The 24,009-nt window shown below is 44.6% G+C and overlaps 1 protein-coding gene across 2 annotated transcripts in view; it reads right to left on the minus strand.

Moving 5' to 3' along the window:
- LARGE1 (LARGE xylosyl- and glucuronyltransferase 1) overlaps positions 1–24,009 on the minus strand; it is a 582,916-nt gene that overhangs the window by 56,206 nt on the left and 502,701 nt on the right. For both annotated transcript variants that reach the window (XM_067010062.1, XM_059081736.2), the window contains exons 9-10: positions 23,752–23,877; positions 1,111–1,266 (exon numbers count right to left, since the gene is read on the minus strand). In XM_067010062.1, coding sequence (XP_066866163.1) covers positions 1,111–1,266; positions 23,752–23,877 — 282 coding nt within the window. The remainder of the gene's footprint in view (positions 1–1,110; positions 1,267–23,751; positions 23,878–24,009) is intronic.

Consider the following 24,009-nt stretch of genomic DNA (forward strand, 5'->3'; position numbering starts at 1 on the left):
ACCTCCTCAGAGAAGTCCTCCCTGACTTAATATGTCACTATGTAGCACCTGCCGCTGGTGATTTTTCCTGATAGTTCGTCTAGTTATTAATTGTGTCTCCCCCACTAGAATATCAATACCATGAAAGCAGGGACCACCGCCCTTATTTACCTATGAATCCTCAGTGCTCAGAATACGAAGGGCCTTCGGTAAATGTTTGTTGACTGAATGAACCAATTACTTCTGTGTCTAATAGTAAGGGTCAAGGAAAGGGCAGGGAGCAAATATTTGTCACGCATCTAACATACGGCAGATGTTGAGCTAGGTGCGTTACATGCAGTTTCTCACTTAGTCTCAGAACAGCCCTATAACCGTTTTTTCTTACCTCTGTTTGACAGCTGAGGAAACTGAAGCACAGAGAGGTTGAGGAACTTGCCTGAGGTCACACAGGTGGAAATCGGAAGGGACTGAAGCCAAACCCAGGTCAGCCTGACCCCACAGGCCCTGCCTTTTCCACTACAGTGAGCTGCTGCCCCACACCCTGCTCCCCAGAACTTCCAATCAGTCTCGATTCTGCTCCTACATGTTGTGTGACCATGAGCAACTGCTTAACCTCTCTGTGCCTAAATGTCTTCAACTCTAACTGGGGGGAAAAAAGAGGGTTTCTATGAGCATCAGATGAGATACAACGTACGAAAGAAATTATAAACAGTGAAGAAACTGGACAATATAGTAGATGTCGGCTGTGCCTGTGACCATTTGTGAAAATCTTTTGTGCCACCCCAGGCACTGACCCTGATTCCTGGCTCTCCCACGTGGGTGTCACGTCCACAAAGACCTCAGAGTTTCTGACTGCGGAGAGACCCTATGTCTGTCGTTTCACTGGTGTTTTCACTCACTCGGATTCCTCTGCTTGGCAGCTCCCTTCTGACTTCACCTAGCCTGGGCGGGCGTGCCCCCTTCTGCATCCACGGGGACGAGCACAGAAGTGACCTGCCGATGTGCCCGACCCCCTGGCCACCGCCCCGACGTGGGGATGGTGCCTGGCTCCTCCTGGGCCTGCCCTGAGCCTGGCGCCGGAGGTCCTCGGCAGACCTGCTGCCTGCGCGGCCGAGCCCCGGGACCACTCACGTTTTCACTGTTGACGTCAGCCTCGCTGGGGCAGCCGAACAGCTCCCGTCGCAGGAGGTTCCCGTCGTACTCCAGGAAGGTCAGGTAGAGGTTGCGGAAGAACTCCACGTGCTTGTTCTTCACCCGCAGCTTCTTGGGGGAGTTCCAGTGAATGACCTGGCAGGTGACAAGGAGGCAGTCAGGCCGCGACCACCTGTGCTTGGGGGAGGCATGGCTGGCACTGGTCTGAGTACTACCTGGGGGCCTGCCCATTCATCCATTCATTCACTCAACATTTGCGGTCCAGGGGTTAAGAGCTAGGGTGCTGAGGCCAGACTGCCTGGGGTCAAATCCTGGTTCTGCTCTAGGTAGTGATTTAATCTTAGGCAGGTTACTTAATCTCTCTGTGCCTCAGTTTCCTCATCTGTGAAATGGAATAGTAACAGCTCCTGCCAAGGCCAGTCTTTGGAGCTTTCATCTCTTGGCTCCACACCTGCTTTGTGATGATGCTGAAGCCAGGACTCCACCAACCCTACTTCTTCTGTGTCTCTGCCTGTTCAGCACTGCCAACGGGGACAGTGAGAGGGAGACAAGGTCTGGAGGGGGAAAAAGGAACTTGCCCCTTCGTGTGTTCCTGTCCCTACCCCTTTCTCCATGCCAGTGGTGGCACTTCTTTCCTTCGGCAGCAGCTAAGCACCCTTTGCAGTTTTTTTTTTCAAAACTCAGATCCAGCGTCATGGTCCTCTGTCCCCGCCTGGCACTGCTCCCTCTGGAGCTGCCTGCTGACCCCAGAGTGTGGCTTCCACACTTGAGCTTGAGCACTAGCAGAAATGCAGGCCTGGTTTCAGTAATTGTTCACACGTCATGCAATAAAAAGACAAGCAGGTGAGTACCACGAAAGATGTTTAGTTTTACAGTGGAACCTTAATGAACCAGCATTCAGAAGTTTATGGTCCTTTAGATACTGTTTTTAGGGGCGGATCACCACGGACAGGGTGCAGCTCTACCACTTCCTGTTTCTTCTGAGCCAGACCCTCCTTATAAAGATGGGACAAAGTAACTTTAAAACTCCCTTGAAGCACAGCTGGCCATGGGGCTTGGTAAAAAAGTTCCGGGCTTCCTTGGTGGCGCAGTGGTTGAGAGTCCGCCTGCCGATGCAGGGGACATGGGTTCGTGCCCCGGTCCGGGAAGATCCCACATGCCGCGGAGCGGCTGGGCCCGTGAGCCATGGCCGCTGAGCCTGCGCGTCCGGAGCCTGTGCTCCGCAACGGGAGAGGCCACAACAGTGAGAGGCCCGCGTACCACGAAAAAAAAAAAAAAAAAGAAAAGTTCCTATTTCCACCCTGACGTGTCTGGGTCCAGGCATCCCAGCCCACTAGGAAACAAGTATAATGATCTTTAATTGGTACAGTATGTTTAATTATAACAAAGTTCAACAGAAATATCACTTTCTTTGTAATAAATTAACCTAGCAATAAAAGCTAGCAAATAAAAACTATCTTTCTAAAAAAAAAAAAAAAAAAAGTGAGGCTGTAATAATTCCTACCTCTCCCCTCTGTTCCTTCAGCTCCAGGGGTGGGAACTGTTTCCTGCAATTTTCTATTTTCGCTTTTATAGTTACCAAGTGAACACTCTCTGTCTAGTTATCATTTTTAAAGATTAAATTCTCTGTTCAAATAATTGGTATGGTTTTTGCCTCCAGCCAGGACTGATGGATGCACTGTCTCCCAGAGCTGCCGTGAAAAAGCAACTCATTAATACAAGTAAAGCACCTAAGTGGTTAAGGACACGCGCTCAATACATGCTGGCTCCAACTATTAAGTGCCTACAGTATACGGTGTTGGGGGATGGTCCGAGGCCGCTGTGGGCAGCGCCTGCCCCTGGCTTGCTCACAGTCTGCTGAGGAGTCATATCCCCAAACAGGTAACAGAAAGCAATCGTGGAGGGAGCATCAGGAAGACATGAGGGGCTTCCCTGGTGGCGCAGCGGTTGAGAATCCGCCTGCCGATGCAGGGGACACGGGTTCGTGCCCCGGTCCGGGAAGATCCCACATGCCGCGGAGCGGCTGGGCCCGTGAGCCATGGCCGCTGAGCCTGCGCGTCCGGAGCCTGTGCTCCGCAGCGGGAGAGGCCACAACAGTGAGAGGCCCACGTAAAAAAAGGAGGTACCTGTGCTGGGACTTGAAGGCCCAGCAGGAGCTTCCAGGGGAGATAGGGCCTGGGTGGGGGGAGGGGGGCAGATGTGGCTGCAGAGGTGACAGGGGAGATCCTGGCCCCGTGGGACCACGTTCTGAACTCAGACTGCATCACTGGAGATTTTTAAGGGGGGCAGGGAATTACTAACTCTGGGTTTTGGGAAGATTACTCTGATTGTAATGGAGGAGATGCCAGTGGCAGGGTGGGAGGGCCCAAAGGGGGACCAGGGACGCTAATTACGAGTCAGCTGTGAGGCCTGGGGGCCTGGCTCACCCCCTGGGCTGGGGAATCATTTCTGAGTGGCACCCTATGTTGTTCCACATTGTTTCACATCCACTGTCTTCCTTTAATCCTCACCATGACCCTAACAAGGAATGCGAACTTAAAGATGAAGAAACTGGGGGCTCTCCCTGGCGGTCCAGTGGTTAAGACTATGCGCTTCCAATGCAGGAGGGGCGGGTTCGATCCCTGGTCAGGGAGCAAAGATCCCACATGCCACAGGGTGTGGCCAAAAATAAATCAATCAATACATACACACATAAATTTTAAAAAATCAAAAAAATTAAAAAAGAGAAGGATGAAGAAACTATGGAGATGTGCCTTTTGCTCAGGGCCACAAAGCTGGTAAATGTTGGAGCTGGGATTCAAACATAAATCGGAATAAATCTGATTCCAAAGTTCTTTACTCTGTGGAGAACAGGAGAAGCCAGGTTCTAAAGACTTCTTTTTTCACGCTGCATCACATTACAGAAGAGACAACATAGCTCTCCTCTTCCCCCACCAGCCCCCCACGGCCCTCACTCTCTCCTCCCATGGCGGAACGGACAGCCTATCTTGACCATCTGAGCTGGGGAAACACTGCTTTGTAAGACCAAGCCCCTCTCTCAAGGTACAGCGAATAACAGGAAACCTATTTGGTCCAAACCACATCACGGCTCTCCCCGAATCAGCAAAGGTGTAACAACAGAGCAAGAACTGGGGCTGTCAAACCAGCCTAGGTCTGAATTCCAGCCATCCTCTTCAGTAGCTGTGCGTGTCCTTGGGCATCTTGTTGCATCTCCTGGGGCCCCAATTTCCTCATGTGCAAGGAGGGGATCGGTAACCCCAACTTCACAAGTGGTTATACAAATGCCTGGCACAGTGCCTGCATGTCACAGTGGCACCATATACGTGGGCTCTCTTCCCCCTCAAAGATGGGACCGATCTGTACCACGAGTGCTCTGCCCTCCTTTCCCTCCCGCCAGCAGGAGGTCCACTGCAGCCGTGAGGACGGAAGCAGGCACCTTGCACTCAGGAGAGGGCAGAAAGGGACAGCAGACCCTCCTTGGAACGAGGCCACTTGGCGGTGTTTGCATTTCAGGGGAGGATGAGTATACAGTGTGCGATTCTCTTCCTGTGCCCTCTGGAGGGTGCGAGAGGGAAGGGGAGGGAAGATTCCCCTGAGAATACATCCAACCCGGGCAGGAGAAGGTCCCGGGCCAGGCATTAACATAATTGCATGCGAGCTGGTGACACTCATACCCAGTGGGAATCACGTCTTTGCCGTGAAAGATTCTGGTCCTTGCCAAGTGCTGAGCCAGCAGGAAGGCTGACGGATGTGCATCTGACGCAGGAAACCTGGACTTCTTCAACAGGGAAAAACTTTAACTAAGGGGGAAATCAGGGCTGGCCTATGAGTGCCCAGACAAACAAATCGTCACTTATCATTCACGAGTCTACCAGGCACTTTGGAGACACTGTCATTAAATGCTCCAAATGAGCCCATTAGAATCCCACCGTACACTTTACAAGGATGGTACTTGACTTGCGTGTATTTCACAGCTGGTAAGTTGCAGAGCTGAGACACGAATCCAGCTCTGAACCTAAACCCCCAGGCTCCTGACTGCTATCGTGTTCCATGTCAATGGCTGAGCACTCTACAGGTGCGGAGAGGGAGGCTTGCAGAGGAGAGGTGGCTTGCCCAAGATCACGTGGTGAGTCTGGACCAGGCCAGGGCTGGGACAAGGACGCAGGTCTCCTGGGGCTGCCCGCCCTCCCACTCCAGGACATCTCTTATTCCGTCATGTCGCATCCTGTTCTGTGTCTGCCCAGGGATCTGGGTTTGTGTATCATCTACAGGTAAATACTGAGGTTATATAACAAGTGGCAAAGGTTAAAGGAAGGTAGGGGGAGAAGATGGTGGGTCACTGGTAGGCCAAGGGGGTTTTAAAAAACCCTGTGAACCTAGCTGCCCTGTAATATGGAAGCCCACTCAAAGTCTATTAATGTATATTCCGATTTACCTTTCCACCTAGGTGTTTTTTTTTTTTTTTTTCCCAGTACGCGGGCCTCACTGCTGTGGCCTCTCCCGTTGCAGAGCACAGGCTCCGGACGCGCAGGCTCAGCGGCCATGGCTCACGGGCCCAGCCGCTCTGCGGCATGTGGGATCTTCCCGGACCGGGGCACGAACCCGCATCCCCTGCATCGGCAGGCGGACTCTCAACCACTGCGCCACCAGGGAAGCCCTCCACCTAGGTTTTTAGTCATCAGAACAGAGAATACTCCATTCCCCTGTGCTAGGCTCCAGAGAAGTAAGTAATATCTATTGTTTACCTAAAACCCATTATATGCTAGACATAGGCCAGGGCTGTTATTGTTGTTGTTGTTGTGTGTGTATGTGTATGTGTGGTTTCACATTCAATCCTCAAAACAACCTGGTAACGTTGTTTCTATTATCATCCCTATTTTACAGACAATAACCCTGAGGGTCTCTCAGCCAGTAAGTAGCCAATCCTAATACAAAATCAGGCCTGTCTTACTCCCAAATCTGTTTCTTTCTGCCACATCATTCATTCATTCAATACTAGAATGAGCACCGACTCTGTGCCAGGCACTGATAGGGGCTGTGATTGCAGAGATGGACACAAAAGATCAAGCCTCTCTTTCTGGAACCTACAACTGAGGGGAAGAGGCAGACATTTACGTAACTGTCCATTTTAAATTACAAGTATGACTGGTGATTCTAAAGAGATGGTAAAGAGAAGTTGCTGGTGATTGTTTCTGGGCTGGGCTACTTCAAGTATAGAGAAACCAAGGCCCAGAGGGAGAAAGTCACTTGCCTCGACTCACAGCAGAGGGAGAAGTGGGGCCCAGCTCTGTCTCCCAGGCCACCAGTCCTCCCACTAAACCACGCACCTGCCTCTGAAACTCCAGCTCAGGAGGAGTAGGTGCTGATAATTCTCATTAGCTCATGTCCGACTACTGAGAAATGTCACTTCCTGGTCCCTTGAGGGACAGAATCACCCATCATCGCTGGCTCAGGGTCAGCAAGCTGGTGGTGTAGATGACATACATTGACAAGCTTACACACACGAGACAAAGTGACACTGGGAATGTGCCCCAGATACGTTTTTGCAAGAAGCTGGTTAAGTACACGTGAGTCTATGACGCTTGTGAAAACCGATCATAACTTATTCCACTTGCTGGGACACATCAGCACAGTAATAATTATTATTGCTAATATTAGCAGCTAACATATCTTGGATGTTTGCTATGTGCCAAGCACTGCTCTGGACATGTCATTCGTCATGGCTCATTTATACTTTACTTAATACTACAAGTATATCCTCATTATCCCATCTTACAGGTAAGGAAAGTTCAGCCAATTGCCCCAGGTTACACAGCTAGAAAGTGGGAGAGTCAGGATTGAAACCCAAAGAGGTAGAGACATGAGGAATCTCTCTCTCTCTTATTGCTCCCATGTCTGTAATCATCAACTGACTGTTTACAGCAATGAACATGAGATTCTCAGAAGATTACAGGATCAGAAAAAAACCTCCTCTTCCCTCCCAAACATAGGCACGGCACCGTCGTGGGACTCGAAGCCTGCTGGGGTGACTCAGGACTTCTCATATACGTGGGCTGAACCTCCAGCTTGGGAGGAAGTAGAGAAGGAGGCATCTAGGTTGCATGGCAGGTGGGCTACAGAAGCTAGCAGGCATCAGGGGCCCCAGGGGTGCGATCTGATTGGATCCGAAATGTCTGTAAAGGCTGAGTATGTGTACAGACTTGCAGTCAGCCTGCAATGAGCCTGAGAAATTGATGAAAATTGATCAATGTCCAGGAAACTTAAACATCATCCGGGAAGACAGCAGAAGTCAACGTGATTAAAGGAGAAACGAGAGAGTGTATCACCTATCAAGGGTGCAGGAAAAAGCATTTCAAAGACAGAAGTAAGACCTCAGTACAAGGACAAGGCTATGGAAAGAGTTTAGCCCATACTCCGGCTTCTCAAGTACTTGGAACCCACAGGGCTCATAAAAATAATTCTGATTTCTTGGCAAAAGTGCCAAGATATCAGAACCTGTGTGCAAATGCCACGTGATTAAGAACATGGGGCTTATGTGTTCCAGGTTACTGAGATAAGGGGTATTTGGAAAATGGGTCTCTGTTTCAAGACCTCCACTGACTTTCCTGGCTCACAGAATAACAACTATCCTCCTTAGACTGGCAGTGAAGCCTGTTGCAAACTTGGTCCCACTTACAATTCCAACTCTAATTGCAGGCTACAAGAACTTCCTGCTATTTCTTGAACCTGTCTTCCACGACTCAGTGCTTTTGCATATGCCTTTTTCTCCCTCCCTAGAATATCCTTATTTCTTCTCTACCATATTCACACCTGCTTGTCCTTCATAGCTGAGCTCAAATGCACCTCTTCTGTAACTCTTTCCCTGACCACTCCTGCCAGAAGGTTGTCTCCTAGTAGTCTTTCTCTCCACTCTCTTCTTCATTCCTGAAGGAACATTCATTTTGTTTGTAGTTGCAATGTCCCTAGCCCCTTTGAGTGGTTCATGATCCATTTAAGATCCAAGCAATCATGATGATTCTTCTCTCTGATTTCCCAGACTCCCTTGCAGCTCGGGGTGGCCATGTGACACAGGATTGCTCAGAAAGACACATGGCAAAGCATATATTTGATTTCTTAATCACAAGGTTCAGATAAGGTGCTGTCTTCCTCCCACCCCACTCATCTTCCTGCTCTGAACAGAGGTGTGATGACCGGCACTCTGACAGCCATCCTGTGACTGTGAAGTCAACACACTGCTGATCTACAGACCAATTCTACAGCTGCTTACTCCAGGACTCTTAGGAAAGAAATTCAAACCCCCTATTTTATTTTAAGCCACTACAAATTGGGTTTTCTGATTCTCACTGTAAGCATTCCTAATATAACACCTAAGGCAGTTGCTGGGTCCTTCCTCAGTGCGCCACAGGCTCTCGTACTTAACTCTATTCGAGAACTCATTGCATGCTCCGGTAATTATTTATTTACATTCCTGCACCTGGCAGCATTGGAATATGAACTTCTGGGCCAGCAGGGACCATGACTTATGATTCTTCCTGACTGCTCTACTGCCTGGCAGGTAGTTAGTATTCAATAGCTGCCCTTTGGTTCAAGAATGGAAATCATGATGATGACATTCTCAGTAATCCTCACATTCTGTCTATAGCAAATCAGTTATAAAAGCCCTATTCATGTGGGCTTTGAGAGAGAGAAACATATTCCCCTTTTCTTCATCTAAGGGCCAAACAGCTTGTCATTTTCTTTTGAAGGAATTTAAGCTCTCTCTGTTCTTCCCTTGTCTGGTATTTCAAGGAGAAGGACAATGGTCTCACAAGCCCCTTTCCTTGCCCTCTTCAGGATTAGGATACATGCTAGGAGAGGATGGGCACACGCACGCGCCCCAGCCCCAGCCCCAGCTCGTATCCGCTAGGTGGCCTGCACACAGTCGCCTAGTATCACGGAGACAGTCCCTCACCTACAAAAGAGACATAACAGCAGCTGCCTTGCAGTCTGTGGTCAAGACCAGGACTGACGGCCTGACGGGCATGAAGGCCTTTCCCACGTGCTCACTGAATTACAAAATAAATCTGGTGTTCGACTTCACGAGCCGTCCACCTCACCAACGAGGAAGGCTGGATGAAGACAGGGAAGGAAAGAGGAACAAGGAGCAAGACTTAAAGGAGGAATTGCAGGTGGAGGCAGCCTGGGGCAGAAGGGCAGGACGGGCACAGACCACACAGCCCGGAGGAGACGCCACGCCAGGGGCCAGGCTCCTCCTGGCTGGACCTCAAGGAGAGGCCCGAAGAGGGGGGCTGTTCAGAAAGGAAAGCACTAAGGTGGGTTTAACACACCGGGCAGAGACTGCAGAGCGCTGACAGGCAGGGCAGCGAGGCAAACGTCACCCCGGCTTCTTCCCAACTGTCACCCCAACAGCTTAATGCAGCTGAACCTCTATTTTCCAATCTGTTCAAAATTGTACATTTACGATTCTTCAGACAGGCCAGAATCCAGTTCACATTGATTGCTACCCCCATTATATAGCAAAAGAACCAGAAACACTAAACACGACGAACATGAGAGAACAGAGCAGGATCTTCTCGAATTCATGACCCTCCCAGCCCTGCGTATCATCAAAGAAATGTATTTTTCTGTTCTCATTTTTTTCCCTCTTTACAACGTCCAGCACCTCAGGCAGGGAAAAATAAGAAATGTTACAGGTGACAGAACAAGAAATGATAGGCTATAGGACAGGGCCTCGGATGCATGCACTGGCCTAAGTGTCTACATTTTCCAGATGAGGGAACTGAATAATCGCTGAGTTTCATCTGTTTTCTTCCCCTTTCCTGGGTAATGTTTTTGTCTGGGAAGAATTTACAATTTTTCTGCAAGTCTAAAATTCTTCCAAATGAAAGTGTATATTAAAAACACAAACCAGTTCTACAAAGAAACGAGAGGTTGAGAATACTAGTAACACAAGCTTTGGGGACCAGCAAGAAAACAGCTGAGCTGACACTTCTGCTCCCAATATAAGCTCTTCCTTAGCTACATCTCCAAGTAGAGAAATGCCCATCTAATGAGATCTGACAAGAAGCTGGTTAAAAAAAAAATGAAATCCTCAAGACTATTTCAAAAACCATTTACAACCATGATCGTTAAGGAAGAACTTCACCCCACGTGTGTATTATGCCTTGAGATATTACTTAATGTTAGTACAGAGATGCATGATTAGCAGGACTTTTAAAAACAAAGCATCCAGAATATAAAGACGAGCCTCCATGAATTTTTGATGACGTTTAAAGTCTTGTGATAGTCTTGAAACTTACAATGTTTCACTAAACCCCATGAAAAGAGTTCTGCGGTCTCCTTGGAGATTTCATACATCAAAATGAAAGATAATAAAATCCAATAAGGAAAACACTTGTTTTTCCTGCCTTGGCAAAAAATGGCTGGAAAAACACATAGAAGATAATCTGGTAACAAATGAAGTAAATTCCTGGGTCAGCAAATATTATAGGAAGAGACCTAGAAAACAAATGACCAAAGCCTGGAGAAACTAGTATTAAAACAAATTACACGGGTGATTAGCTATAGAGTTAAATCAAAGTACAGAGGATTCTGACATGTGTCATCTTATGCTATTTGCAAGACTCTGTTTAGAAAATGAAATACACAAAGAACAACTTTTCAGTGAGCACCAAAGGAAAGATGTCCTGGGGAAGTGACACTCTGAGCAGTGAATTCCTACCTTAATGATGGCAATGTTTTATGGAGCATGCACGTGTGGAATGACTGAAGGTACAGCTGCTTTAACTGGAATAATGAAAGGATACCAAGAAAAGTTACAGAGGGAGTGCCCCACACTGAATTCCTTTACTGTATCACCGATAGGCAAGTTTGCAACAAAACACTGGAAGCCAGTGTGCATTAGTACTATTAGATGTCGTTGATTTGGTTAACTTTATAAAGATAAGACTGAAAATATAGAATTTTTACAAAACTTTCTAAAGACATGAGGAATGACAATGAAAATCTTCTGTCCAACATAGAGCTTAGCTGGTTAACTCATGGCAAAGGACTTATAATAAATGGCATACGTAAAGATGATTTATGCATTTCTGTCTTATGAAAAAATGGTTGTCGGTGGTATGCTTTTGGGAAAAAACACACACACCTGAATCCGAGCCTTCAATGTAAAGGTGATGAGTGGGAAAGTAACTACTTTTACAAAGAACCTGTAATATAGATGGAACTTTTAGAAATAAATATTTGAAATTGTTTTCCTCATTATAGGGATTTTTAGGCAAAAATGTTGTTCCCTATCAAAACCTTCATTTCCACATTCCTAGAAACTTCAGTGGTTTGATGTCCATAATTACCAAATACTGCTTAGTTGATGCTCCCCTCTCGCAGAATCCTTTTCCCTCTTAATAGAGCCCAGATTATCCAGGGAAATGTTTCTTACAGTGGGCTTCTAAAGAACCTGTTCCACAAGGCATTCCATGGTCATGGTTCTGGGTGTTGACATAGAATATGTGGGGGAGGGCTTCCCTGGTGGCACAGTGGTTGAGAATCTGCCTGCTAATTCAGGGGACATGGGTTCGAGCCCTGGTCTGGGAGGATCCCACATGCCACGGAGCAACAAGGCCCGTGAGCCACAACTACTGAGCCTGCGTGTCTGGAGCCTGTGCTCTGCAACGGGAGAGGCCACAACAGTGAGAGGCCCGCGCACCGTGATGAGGAGTGGCCCCCGCTTGCCACAACTAGAGAAAGCCCTCGCACAGAAACGAAGACCCAACACAGCAAAAATAAATAAATTAATAAACTCCTACCCCCAACATTAAAAAAAAAGGAAGAATATGTGGGGGAAATGCTGGGGAACCAATAAAATCGATCAGATTTCCTTGCTGCAGGATATCATAAAAGGGTATCTGGTACAGTATATGGTACACGGAACTCCTCTCTCCCCACCCCTCCCCAGCTCTCCTCTGTTTTAAAGAAATCTCACTAACAGTTCTTAGAACTGTTTAGATACATACTCCACAAAGTGCTATTATTGAAGGGAGAATTCTCCAGAGCCATGGCCTTGCTTCTAGGGATCTTGTTGATGTTTCCAGGAATAAATGCATCTGAACTTCATCAGCTATGCCTAACCAAGCCAGTAATGGATAACTTAAATCAATAACAACCAAAGGAGTTCAGTTCTAAAAATTACCACATAAGCCAAGAATGGGTGAGTGTTGAGGCAAAGACAAAAGACTAAAGCTTAGGGCTTCCCTGGCGGCGCAGTGGTTGAGAGTCTGCCTGCCGATGCAGGAGACGCGAGTTCGTGCCCCGGCCCGGGAGGATCCCGCGTGCCGTGAAGCGGCTGGGCCCGTGAGCCGTGGCTGCTGAGCCTGCGCGTCCGGAGCCTGTGCTCCGCAACGGGAGAGGCCACAACAGTGAGAGGCCCGCGTACCGCAAAAAAAAAAAAAAAAAAAAAAAAAAAAAAAAAAAAAAAGACTAAAGCTTAAAGCACCCAAAGTCCCCTGCACTGAGCAGGTCGTTCTCCAGCCCAGTATCAGGGCACAAGATGATGAGACACACACCAGTGCTTAACCCTGGGCAAGCCGTTTCCCCTCTGTGGGTCCCTGCTTCTGGTCTGTGAAATGTGAGCATTGGAATGGATGAGCAAGAAGATCCCTTGTTTACAGGTTTTGCCTACCAGCTGACTGAAAATTACCCCAAGAGAGTGGGAACAATACTGACAGATTATTAATAATAAGAATTCAAAAAGAGTCACGTACCCCAATGTTCATTGCATCACTCTTTATAATAGCCAGGACATGGAAGCAACCTAAATGCCCACTGAAAGACGAATGGAGAAAGAAGATGTGGCACATATATACAATGGAATATTACTCAGCCATGAAAAGGAACGAAATTGAGTTATTTGTAATGAGGTGGATGGGCCCAGAGTCCATTATACAGAGTGAAGTAAGTCAGAAAGAGAAAAACAAATACCACATGCTAACGCACATATATGGAATCTAAAGAAACCGTACTGATGAACCTAGTGGCAGGACAGGAATAAAGACTCAGATGCAGAGAATGGACTTGAGGACACGGGTAGGGGGAAGGGTAAGCTGAGACGAAGTGAGAGAGTGGCATGGACATATATACACTACCAAACGTAAAATAGATAGCTAGTGGGAAGCAGCCGCATAGCACAGGGAGATCAGCTCGGTGCTTTGTGACCACCTAGAGGGGTGGGATAGGGAGGGTGGGAGGGAGACGCAAGAGGGAGGGGATATGGGGATATGTGTATATGTATAGCTGATTCACTTTGTTATACAGCAGAAACTAGCACACATTGTAAAGCAATTATACTCCAATAAAGATATAAAAAAATATTAAGAATACTAGGCATAACAGATACACACTACTGTATATAAAACAGATAAACAAGGACCTACTGTATAGCACAGGGAACTATTTATATTCAGTATCTTGTAATAACCTATAATGGAAAAGAATCTGAAAAAGAATATATATATATATATATATATATTCAGTTTTGCTGTATACCTGAAACTAACACAACACTGTAAATCAACTACACTTCAATTAAAAAAAAAAAACCACAAAAAAACAAACAAAAAAGAATACTAGGCTTTACTACATGTCTCATAACCCCGTACTAATATATCACCCCTTTTCATCTTTACACATCCTCTGTAGAGTGATTACTGCCCCACTTTCTCAGATGACGACAAGGTGAAGAGAGGGTAAGTAACCCAGCGACAGCCCTGCAGCCTAGCCCACAGTGGGTACTCTGCAGTTTGCTGGGTGGATGGGCGATTCCCAGGTATGAGCCCTAGAGCGATGGTGCCAAAAGACAGACTACTTGGACAGGGGCCAGCTGCCTCCTATTTAATCCCAGAACTCCTCGGGCTTACCAGCTGCAGCGGTGCACAGAGACAAGAAAACACTTAAAGAGTCCTCGGACTTGGGTCATGCAATGAAATCAAACAGGCACTGGCCTGAAGTAAAGAGAGGTACGGTTGGAAGGCGGTAATTCTAAATTTTAGATCTTCTTCCCCAAAGCGACTGTTTTTCCCTCCTCAATCCATCCTAATCCTCCAAAATCAACCTTACCATTCATCATTCTTAGTACCCTCTCTCTGCCTTCCCCTGCCTCATTTTTCACTGCAGCCAGCTTAGCTATGGCAAGCTCAATAAGCTAATACATAGTGCCCCCCCCGCCCCCGTCTTCCTCAAAAGATGTGAAATCTGACACCTCTCTAAGTATTATAAAATGTTTTAAAACTTGAGTTATGTGCTACTCCTTTTATGCAAATGCTACAGATTGCCTCTGGAACACACATCATTTCCCCATATGGATGGCATGTTTTCTCTTGGTTTTTCTCCTCTCCTTTAGGGTTTTTCTTTTAAGTGCACGCAGCTCCCAATTCAAAAATTCAGGCTCTGTGCCTGCTGCTTCCAATTCACATGTTCTCTCAAGGAGAGAACGTTACATCAAGGGTCTCTGTTCTGGAGTTAGCCCTCAAAACGCACTTAATTTAAAGAGGGCTCACACAGAATAATCCTATAGAATCATTATCTCACGTAAAATACTTTCCTGGGACAATACATTCAGGTGGGAACTCAGCCCCAAGTCAGAAGAAAGAACCTTGGACTGAGAGTAAGACAGACACGAGTTTGAATCTCAGCTCTGTCGTATTGAGCTGTGGGATTTGGGGCAAGTAAGTGACTAATCTGTATGATTCTTAATTTTCTGATTTATAAAACAGACTGAACAATATTCACCCTGTGAGACTTTTGTCAAGATTAAGTGACACCACACTTGCAACACCATTCCCACCCAACTGACCTGGAATATGCCATTTCATCCTTTGGGGTCCTGGTCCTGTGACCAGGACCCCAAAGGATGAGATGTGTTTCCTGTCAATCCCAGAAAGGGAGCAGTACATTCTGGGCAGCTGTTTCTGTAGCAATGGCGTGGTCCCTGTTGCCTGCCTACCCAGCATCCGGTTTACTCTTTCTGACTTGCCTGTGACTTTCCGCTCCCCATTCTCCAGGGCTCTAAGTAGGGGAAGGACGGAGGGAGGACTGGGGAGAGGGCCAGCCTGGGTGTTTGGGGGCTGAAGAGCGATGTGAGGGCAGAAGATGAGGACGCAGCAGAATCTGGACATCAAGATTCAGCTCAGACCTCCTGTACAGAACCCTCCAAGATACAGGCTGCGTCACACTCCCAACTAGACAGGGCTCCTGCAGCTACTCTCAGCCCCCTTTACTTCCCTGCTTCATAGCACTTGGCAGGCTGCACTGGGATTTTCTGTTTCCTTACTGGTTAATTCTAAATAGTCTGTGACCTTCCCAAGGGCAGGAACCATGGCTTACTCAGCCCTGGGCTCCAGTAACTCTCACAGACCTGAGGACTGGACCCACTGCTGGCCACTTCCTGGCCATCACCCACTGTTGCTGACCAGGGCTTCCTTCTCTAACAAACAGTCTACTAAAGACTCAAGGGCTAGACACGATTTCCTGGAATCTCTGGCAATCTCCCGGCTCTAAGCCAGCACACAACTTCTTTGCTGGTCTTCTGAGTCTGCACTCCTGGTGAAGGAATAAAAAGCTGCTCCTTTGGGTCCTTCTCTTTTAATTTAAGACTCAGCCAGGGAAGGCTGAAGCTTTAGGACTGAAGAGATGAAAATGGAGGTCTTTGAGATATAAAAGACCGAGGTAAGGTCAAGTGCATTTCTATGGAGCGCTCAAGGGGCCTGGCTGAGAACGGGGCCAAGAATAATGGCCTCCATTTTATCGAGGATTTTGTAACTGAGCCTGAGGGGTTAAGTGAGTTACTCAAGTCCTTCAGCTGGTAAGAGGTAGAACTGTCATAAGAATGTACAGGATTGCTTGGCTCCGAAAGCCTAGATACTTCTTCTGCCTCCTCAGTGAAACCACTCCTCCCCTTAGATGTTCTCTTAACCAACCTACACTCAGCACAAACTTGTCAGCTGACACCCAGGGAAGGCTAGATGCCAAGGCTGGTAAACTCCTCTCTGGCAGGAGGTGGGAACCCGTCTGCAGCTACACGTGAGCCCTATGTTATCAGGAGGGAGCTGTGTTTGTTACCAAATGCGTTTTTATGCCGCTTCAAATGTAACTGGAAATGAAATGAAACATTCTTTGAATTAGGTGAGAGTTGCTATTTCCACGAAAGGCAAGATAAACGTTCTGGAACTACTCGATAAAAAGAAGTTCCTTAAAAAAAAAAAAAAACAAATTGGCTGTCGGATTAGGCATGGGTGCGTGAGATGACTATATAAGAGTGAGGGAAATGCAAAAGTCCAGGACCGCCGTTCACTTGCTTTATGAGAGTCCTTAAGTTCTTGCTCAACTTGAAAGGACCCCGAGAACCACAGAGGACACAGATGGAGAGGCACTGAAGTGACCTTACGGCACAATCAGCCTCAAAAAAGACTTGGCTCTGGATTTGCCCAAAAGGACAGTCAAGGTTAATACAGTTCTGTAAGTCTTGCTTAAATTGACGTTTTCTCTCAGCTGACCCAGCACAGGTCCCTGCGGATCCCACAGGTGAGCTTCTTAGACTGGCTACCCTTTGGGGCAACGGAGTGTGAGTTGATGGAGAGCAGAGCTCAGGGTACCCTGGATACTCCCCAGGGAGGGACATAATAACTAGCAAACAGGAGGTCCCTTCATAGACGTTGAACACAATGAAAAAGAGTGGGGGAGGAAGAGAAGAGAGAGAAAATTAAGAAGAAAGAAAACAACAAAGATACGCCTTTCCCTGGAATCTGAAGCCCAGGTTGGCCTGGAGGGACCTACAGACATGCTGTGTTCTTGGACCAGCTCTTCAGGCTCTTCATTAATGTCCAGACCCTGGTGTGACCCAGAAGGTCGTGCTCAGGCCTTCCTGTCTCTCTCCCTCATCCCCTAAGCCTCTCCCCACCTCCAGGGCAGCTCCCCTTTCAAATATCGCCTGTATTTTAGGGTTCTGTGTCAGATTTTGTTAGATAAGCTGTCAGGGATAAAATGACTTCTTATTTAGGTTTATCTAAAAAGATACGGATTAAACTTGGTTTAAATCTATCTTCATGGTTTTGTCATTTGATGGAAACTCCTCTATTCACATCTAGAAGAGGCTGCCAAAGGGGGTTCACAAATTATTTTGTTTGATAGGTTCAAAGTGACAATAATTAAGCAACACTAAGCAATGCCAAAGAGGCACAGCCATCTGCTACACCAGCACCTAAACTCTACGTGACCAATGGCTTTGTCAGTTTAGTTTCCTGCGGCATCACTAGGACCTGTAACAGTACCTGGCATATAGTAATCACTCAATAAATACGGCAGCATGAACACATTGGCATGTATGTGGTGGGCAAATGGGACTTACCCTTGGAGACCAAGCTTTGTTGGCGCTCTAGAGCTCAAGCTCAGTAGTTGTGGCGCACAGGCTTAGCTGCTCTGTGGCATGTGGGATCTACCTGGACCAGGGTTCAAACTCGTGTCCCCTGCACTGGCAGGCGGATTCTTAACCACTGTGCCACCAGGGAAGCCCCAGATTTTTTTTTTTTAATTGTGGTAAAATATACATACAATTTACCATTTTAACCATTTTTAAGTGTATAGTTCAGTGCCCTTAAGTACATTCACATTGTTGTACAACCATCACTGCTATCCATCTCCAGAACTTTTTCATCATCCCATACTCAAACTCTGTACCCATTAACTCCATATTCTCCCCTCACTCCAGCTCCTAGTAACCTTTATTCTACTTCCTGGGTCTACGAATTTGAGTATTTTAGTTATCTCGTATGAGTGGAGTCATACAATATTTGTCCTTTTGTGTTTGGAGTATTTCACTTAGCATGTCTTCAAAGGTCATTCATGTTGGAGGCTGTCAGAATTTCCTTCCTTTTTCAATAAGGCCTGCCAAGGTTTTTAGTTGCACTGATTTTTGTGGAAGTTTATTGTTTTTCTTTTTGATATGAAAATAAGACTTGAGCTTTTAAGTCTACTGTGCCGCTGCCTAGTCAAACAATGCCATTTATTATGAGGGCACATGGCCTGACTTTCATCTGTCACCATTTGCCCGCTGGTAGCTGGTGGAGTGCTTTCTGCAGGAAGTAATCCACGTCTCAATTTTTGACCAATTACATCCAAGCCTTAGATTGTAAAATAGGTGTTACTTCAAGTTTACAATATGGTGCCAAAGTGTTTTCCCAATTTGGTTGTATACATTTACACTCCCATCAACAGTACAGGAGAGTTCCTACTGATAAATGAGACTTCATTAGTACCACTTTTTCAATTATTTGTGGTCTTAATTTTCACTTCCCTCATTAACAAAGAGGGTGTACATCTTTTCAAGTGTTTATTGGCCATTTTCTTTGCAATTCTGTGAAATGAATTTGTATTTTACACATTTCTCTTAAAATTTTTTGTATACTTTGTTTACTAGTCCTTTGTCAGTTGTATATGTTGAAACTTCTTCTTTTCTCTTTTTGATGCCACTTTGATGGAGTTATTCATTTCAACGTGGTTGAATTCATTGACCCTTTCATTTATGGCATATGCTTTTGGTGTTTTTCCCTATTCTAAGGTCATAGGCTAATTTCCTAATTTAAAAAAAAAATCAACATTTAATTTGGCCTTTCACTTTGAAGTCTCTAATCCATTGGAGTAAGTTTCGTATATGGTGTGAGACCGGGACCCATTTTCAGTTTTTCCTGATTATCATACATAATCAGGTGTCTCAACACCATTTACGGAAAATTACATCCTTCCTCCAATGGCCAGCAATGACACCTTGTCATGTATCAAATTTCCATAAATGTGTGGGTGTTCATGGGCACCCTATTGTTTTCTTTTAATTATCTAGCAGAACCCTAAGCAAATGCTCAGCAAAAGTCTGCTGTAGGTTTTCAGTAGATTCTGTTCGTAAGAGGTTTTGTCACAAATGAATATTTAATTTTATCAAATAATTCTCCTGCATCTATTTAGATAATCAGATGGTATTTCTCCTTTAATCTATTAACATGTTAAATGACACTTGTGGATTTTTTTTCAATGTTAGATCACTCTTGTATTTCCTGGAATAAACCCAACTTGGCCATGATGTGTGATCTATTTTATACATGGCTGGATTCAGTCTGCTAATATTTTGCTTAAGATTTTTACATCAATATTCCTGAATGAGATAGGCCTCCAATTTTCCTTTCTTGTAATCTCCTTGTCTGGTTTTGGTATCAAGGATATCCTGGCCTCACTGAATGAGTTAAAAAGTGTTCCTCTTTTCCTATTCCTTGGTAAAGTTGACTAAAAACTGGAAATACCTTTTGATTAAAAAAAAAATTGGTAGAACATCTTCTCACTATCTCTATCTAGGGGTACTATTTTCTTTGTAAGAAAATTTAATGACTAGAAAATAATCCAGACTTTATATATATTTTTAAGTCAGTTTTGATAAATTATACATTTTTAGGACTATGTTCCCTTCACATTTTTCAAATTTATTGACATAATTTTGTTCACAGTATTCTCTTATTATCTCCTATAACTCTGCTTTATCTCCTAGATAGAAAGTTCCACCTGTGAGAGGCTTTTGTTTGCTTTAATCTTTGCTGTATTCCTAGAACTCGGAAGAATCACTGGGCTCAAAAACATTAAGAGATTGAGTAAATGAATCTGCATTTATATCTTCTTGGTGAACTTCTTGTTTTTAAGTTGTGACCATCTCTGTACCTACCAATGTTTTGTCTGATATCAAGATAGTCACCCAGTTTTATTTGGCATGATATCTGCCTGATATTCTTTTCCCATAATTTTACTGTCAACCTTTCTGGGTAGTTTTGTATCAGGCATGTCTCTTATAAATAGCATATGTTGGATATTGTTTCCTAGTCAATTTGACAACCTATCTTCTCACTGGCAAAATTAGTTTATTTGGTTATTGATATATCTGGACTTATTTATATCACTTTGATTTCTTGTTTTCTATTTCCCCCTACTTTTTCTATGCTCTTATTTATTTTTCTTTTCTTGCATCTAATTCTTCTTTTAAATGACTGAGGTATTTTGGTTGGTTATTTTGGTTTTTCTTATTCCATTCCATCCCACCCATTTTCTCCCATTCTTTTAGAGCTTAACCTTGAAATGTTAGCATGCATACCTAGCTTAGCAGCTAAATTTAATAGCTCATCCTGCTCCTCAACAAAGCAATGACCTCAAAGAGTACTTTAATTCTCATCACTTCCCTCCTGACTTACATGATGTCACTGCCTGATAATTTAGGTATAATGTTTTTAAACCAACAAATTACGTTGTTATTACTACTATTGCTATCACTTGGAAACTGTTCAGAGTTTCAATACATTTCTAATTTGTTTGTTCAACATTCCTTCTTGAATCTGGAATCATTTTCCAAAGGATTCCAAAGTATATTTTCCTTTGGACGTTTCTTTGCATAAGTATTCTGGTGGTAAATTCTCTTTGTTTTTACTCATCTGGATATTCCTCTCTTATGTTTGAAAGATTGTTTTGCTAGGTATACAGTGTGCTGTTATTGTCTCTCAGCACATCGAAGATATTCTTTCTACTCTTTTCTGGCTTCTGCCATTGGAACTCTCATCACACATGTGGAATTTCTTTGTAGACAATCTGTCTTTTCTCTTTGGCTATTTTAAAAATCAACTTTCTTTAGGGTGCTGCAATTTCACTACTGTAAGTCTAAATATGGCTTTCTCTTTACACTGCTTGGTAAACACAATCCTTCTTGTATCTATGGATACCTTTTAACAGTTCTGAAAAATTCCCATTCACCACCCCATCCAATGATTCCTCACTTCCAATTTTCTCTTTATCTCCTTCTGATAATCTAATTAGACATATCCCAATATCTTAACTTCCCTTTATTTTTCTATCTCTTTTTTTCAGTGTGTGTGTTTTGGGTAATTTCCTTAGATATCTCTTCCTGTTCACTAAGTCTCTCTTCAGCTGGGTCTAATCTACTGCTTAACACATTTATTTAATTTATAACTTCAATAATTATATTTTTCACTTCTACAAGTCCTACTTGATCTAAATAGGCCTACTCATCTTTGAGAATCTCGTTCCTCTAACCTACTTTCAATATTCTTTTTTTATTTTTTATACAATACAAATGCTTATATTATTTTTCGTGCCTGATGAATCTAATATTTGTAGTCTTTGAAGTTTAATTCTATGGTCAGTTTCTGCCCTCTCTCATGGTAGCTTACTTCCTTGTGTGTTCAGTGATAACTGACTGAGAACTCATTTTTCTAGAAACTCCACCTAAAGGATTCTGAAGTCTTGTTTTTGAGAGTATTCTTCAAGATCAGATTTCTGTTTGTTTCTCCCATGGGTCTCGAAATTTTTCATTTTTTTCTTTGTATTTCTGCCCTACACATATAATTTTATCCCCCCAAATTATATGAGCACAGGCTTGAAATTAGGAATTCTTAGGGGAAACATTTCTCCCTTATTCCACCAAAAGCAAAGAATGAAACAGGCAACAATCTCTGTTGTTTCCTCCTATACTATGGGTTTTTAAACTGTTTATCTACTGAGGATATCACTCTTCATGGATCCTGACTTTATGCCAGGGTCTTCTAATTGTGTTCTTTCGTGTTGGGGCCCAAGTTCCCACACAGAGCATTTCAACAGAATGGCTATATGTATGGGTTGCCTGATTTTGATTTAGGCCTATTATCCCAGTGCAACCCATGGCAGCATTCCCTTGTTTGAACAATAATTATACAGTTACCTACATTTATACCAGGCTCCCAGACTCCAAGGATAAGCAAATACCCAGCAAATGTCAGATGCAGCTGCTTTTTGCTTATCATTCTGGAGTCACACTTTATTAGTTTTTTGGTCTCTGCTTACTTCATTTAATTTATGAACTGATCAGCTACGCTTTCAAAACATTAAAAATTTTATGCAGCATTTTTAGGTGTTCTTTATAGGGTTGGTTTTATTTTCCTCCCCTTTGAACTTTTAGTTCATGATATTCTTGGAAATATTCCTGTGCATTTCATCTATTTTCCTTATGTCTAACAAATACATGACATATTGAAGGAATTTCATAAATGCAGATTTAAAGAATGAATAATGCAGGTACTTCTGTTTTAAATATTTTGCAATGCACTTCAAGTGCGTTAAAAAACAGTTCTTTATTTTTGACTCTGTGATTTCACTCCTGAGAAGGTGTGAACTTTGAGCTGTTCAATATTTATATTTGTGAAAGTTTGAAAACAACTAAGGTAACCAGAATGGCTAAGCAATGGAAGAATACAAAATTCCATGTAAATTGTGACTATAAATAAGTCATAATATGTACATAATGTGGATATGGACCAGAAACCAATAAGAGAAGTCTGACTTGTTAGAAAAGCAAGGTTTGGGTCCCTTTTTCCTTTTTATAATTTGCAATTATTGTTACCACATCGTCACCTGGGCAACGGGTATAAATTTTAAATGAAACAAACTCTCTATGGATGCATGTATCTAGTTCTTCTGTTACAGCCAGAGGGCAAACACACTTGGTGTCAGACAGGCCTGGGTTCAAATCATCAATCTGTCATTTAATAGCTGAGGTCAGTTCTTCACTCTTTCAATCCTTCATGACTACAGGTAGGGAATTCTGACATACCCCTTAACTCTGGGCTCAGCCACACAGTTACTTTGGCACATAGGATGTCAGCAAAAAGGACTCGGGTTTCCTTGTGTGCCCTAGGGCTTCCTTTTCCACCTCTGCTTTGCCAGGAGAACAAGCCAGACTGGCCTGCTGACAGGACACAGGAGACACTGGAGGAGAACCAAGTTGCCCTAGCCACAGCCACCCCATCTGAAGCTGACCAAAGACATTTGGCTAAGCCAGTGAATATCAGACAACCATCCAGTCAACCTGTGGACTCATCAACTAAATGCATGGTTGATGACTTAAGCCCCTATTAGAATAGTTTGTTACGCAGCATTATCTGTGGCAGTAGGTAATTGATACACACACCCCTTCTTCTTTGTCTGTCTCCTGTCAGGCCTTTCCACTGTGTCTGGTACTTAGAGACCAATGATAAAGGCTTTTCTGTCACTGTCCTTTCTCCCTGCTGGCATCTCACCTCATCCACAACTATCATAGCATCTGTCATATTTTTTTTACATTTATTTCCTTACATGTTTCTCTACTCCTCTCTGCCAAGAATGATTTGAAAGTAGAAAATAAGTTATTCATATCCATATCTACAGCACCTGGCACGAAGTAGGGCCTCAATAAATGTTTTCATTTGAATTAAATGACTGGATTTGGGGAGCCAACATGAACCAAAACAGCCAGCAGCAGGTAGCAGGAAGAATAACCACACAAGCTGGTTCTTGTGCTGGGAGGCCTGATGCTTTCCAGAAAGCCAAAACAGCGCGGGGTGGGGGTGGGGGGGGAACAAAACAAAGAATAAAAGCCCATTCTTTTTGCTCTTCTGCACCCTTCTCTCTCTCTCTCACCACACTGCACACAAAGCTCCGAGCCAATCATCCCCCTGAAGGATGCTGCCCCATCCAGCTTGCGTCTGCCACCGCCCACCAGGGCCTTCCTTACCCTACCTTTAGATCAGACACGTCCCTGTAGCACTGCTCAGAGCGGGTGTGGTCTGACAGCTGCACGTTCCAGAAGCAGGGGAGCTGATACACGAGGAAGGGGTTTTGTTTGATGACAGCGTTGAAAATATCCTAGGGGATAAAAGCCAGAGATACAGTCAAAACGGTCAGATGGGCTCGGCTTTGTGATGCTGGCTCCCGAGGCACCGCATCTCCTGTGCGATCTCTCTTGAGCCTCCTGCTTGGAGCACAGGCTCACTTGCA

The sequence above is a fragment of the Kogia breviceps genome, chromosome 12 (genome assembly GCF_026419965.1).
Source record: "Kogia breviceps isolate mKogBre1 chromosome 12, mKogBre1 haplotype 1, whole genome shotgun sequence".
In the NCBI taxonomy this organism is placed as follows: domain Eukaryota; kingdom Metazoa; phylum Chordata; class Mammalia; order Artiodactyla; family Physeteridae; genus Kogia; species Kogia breviceps.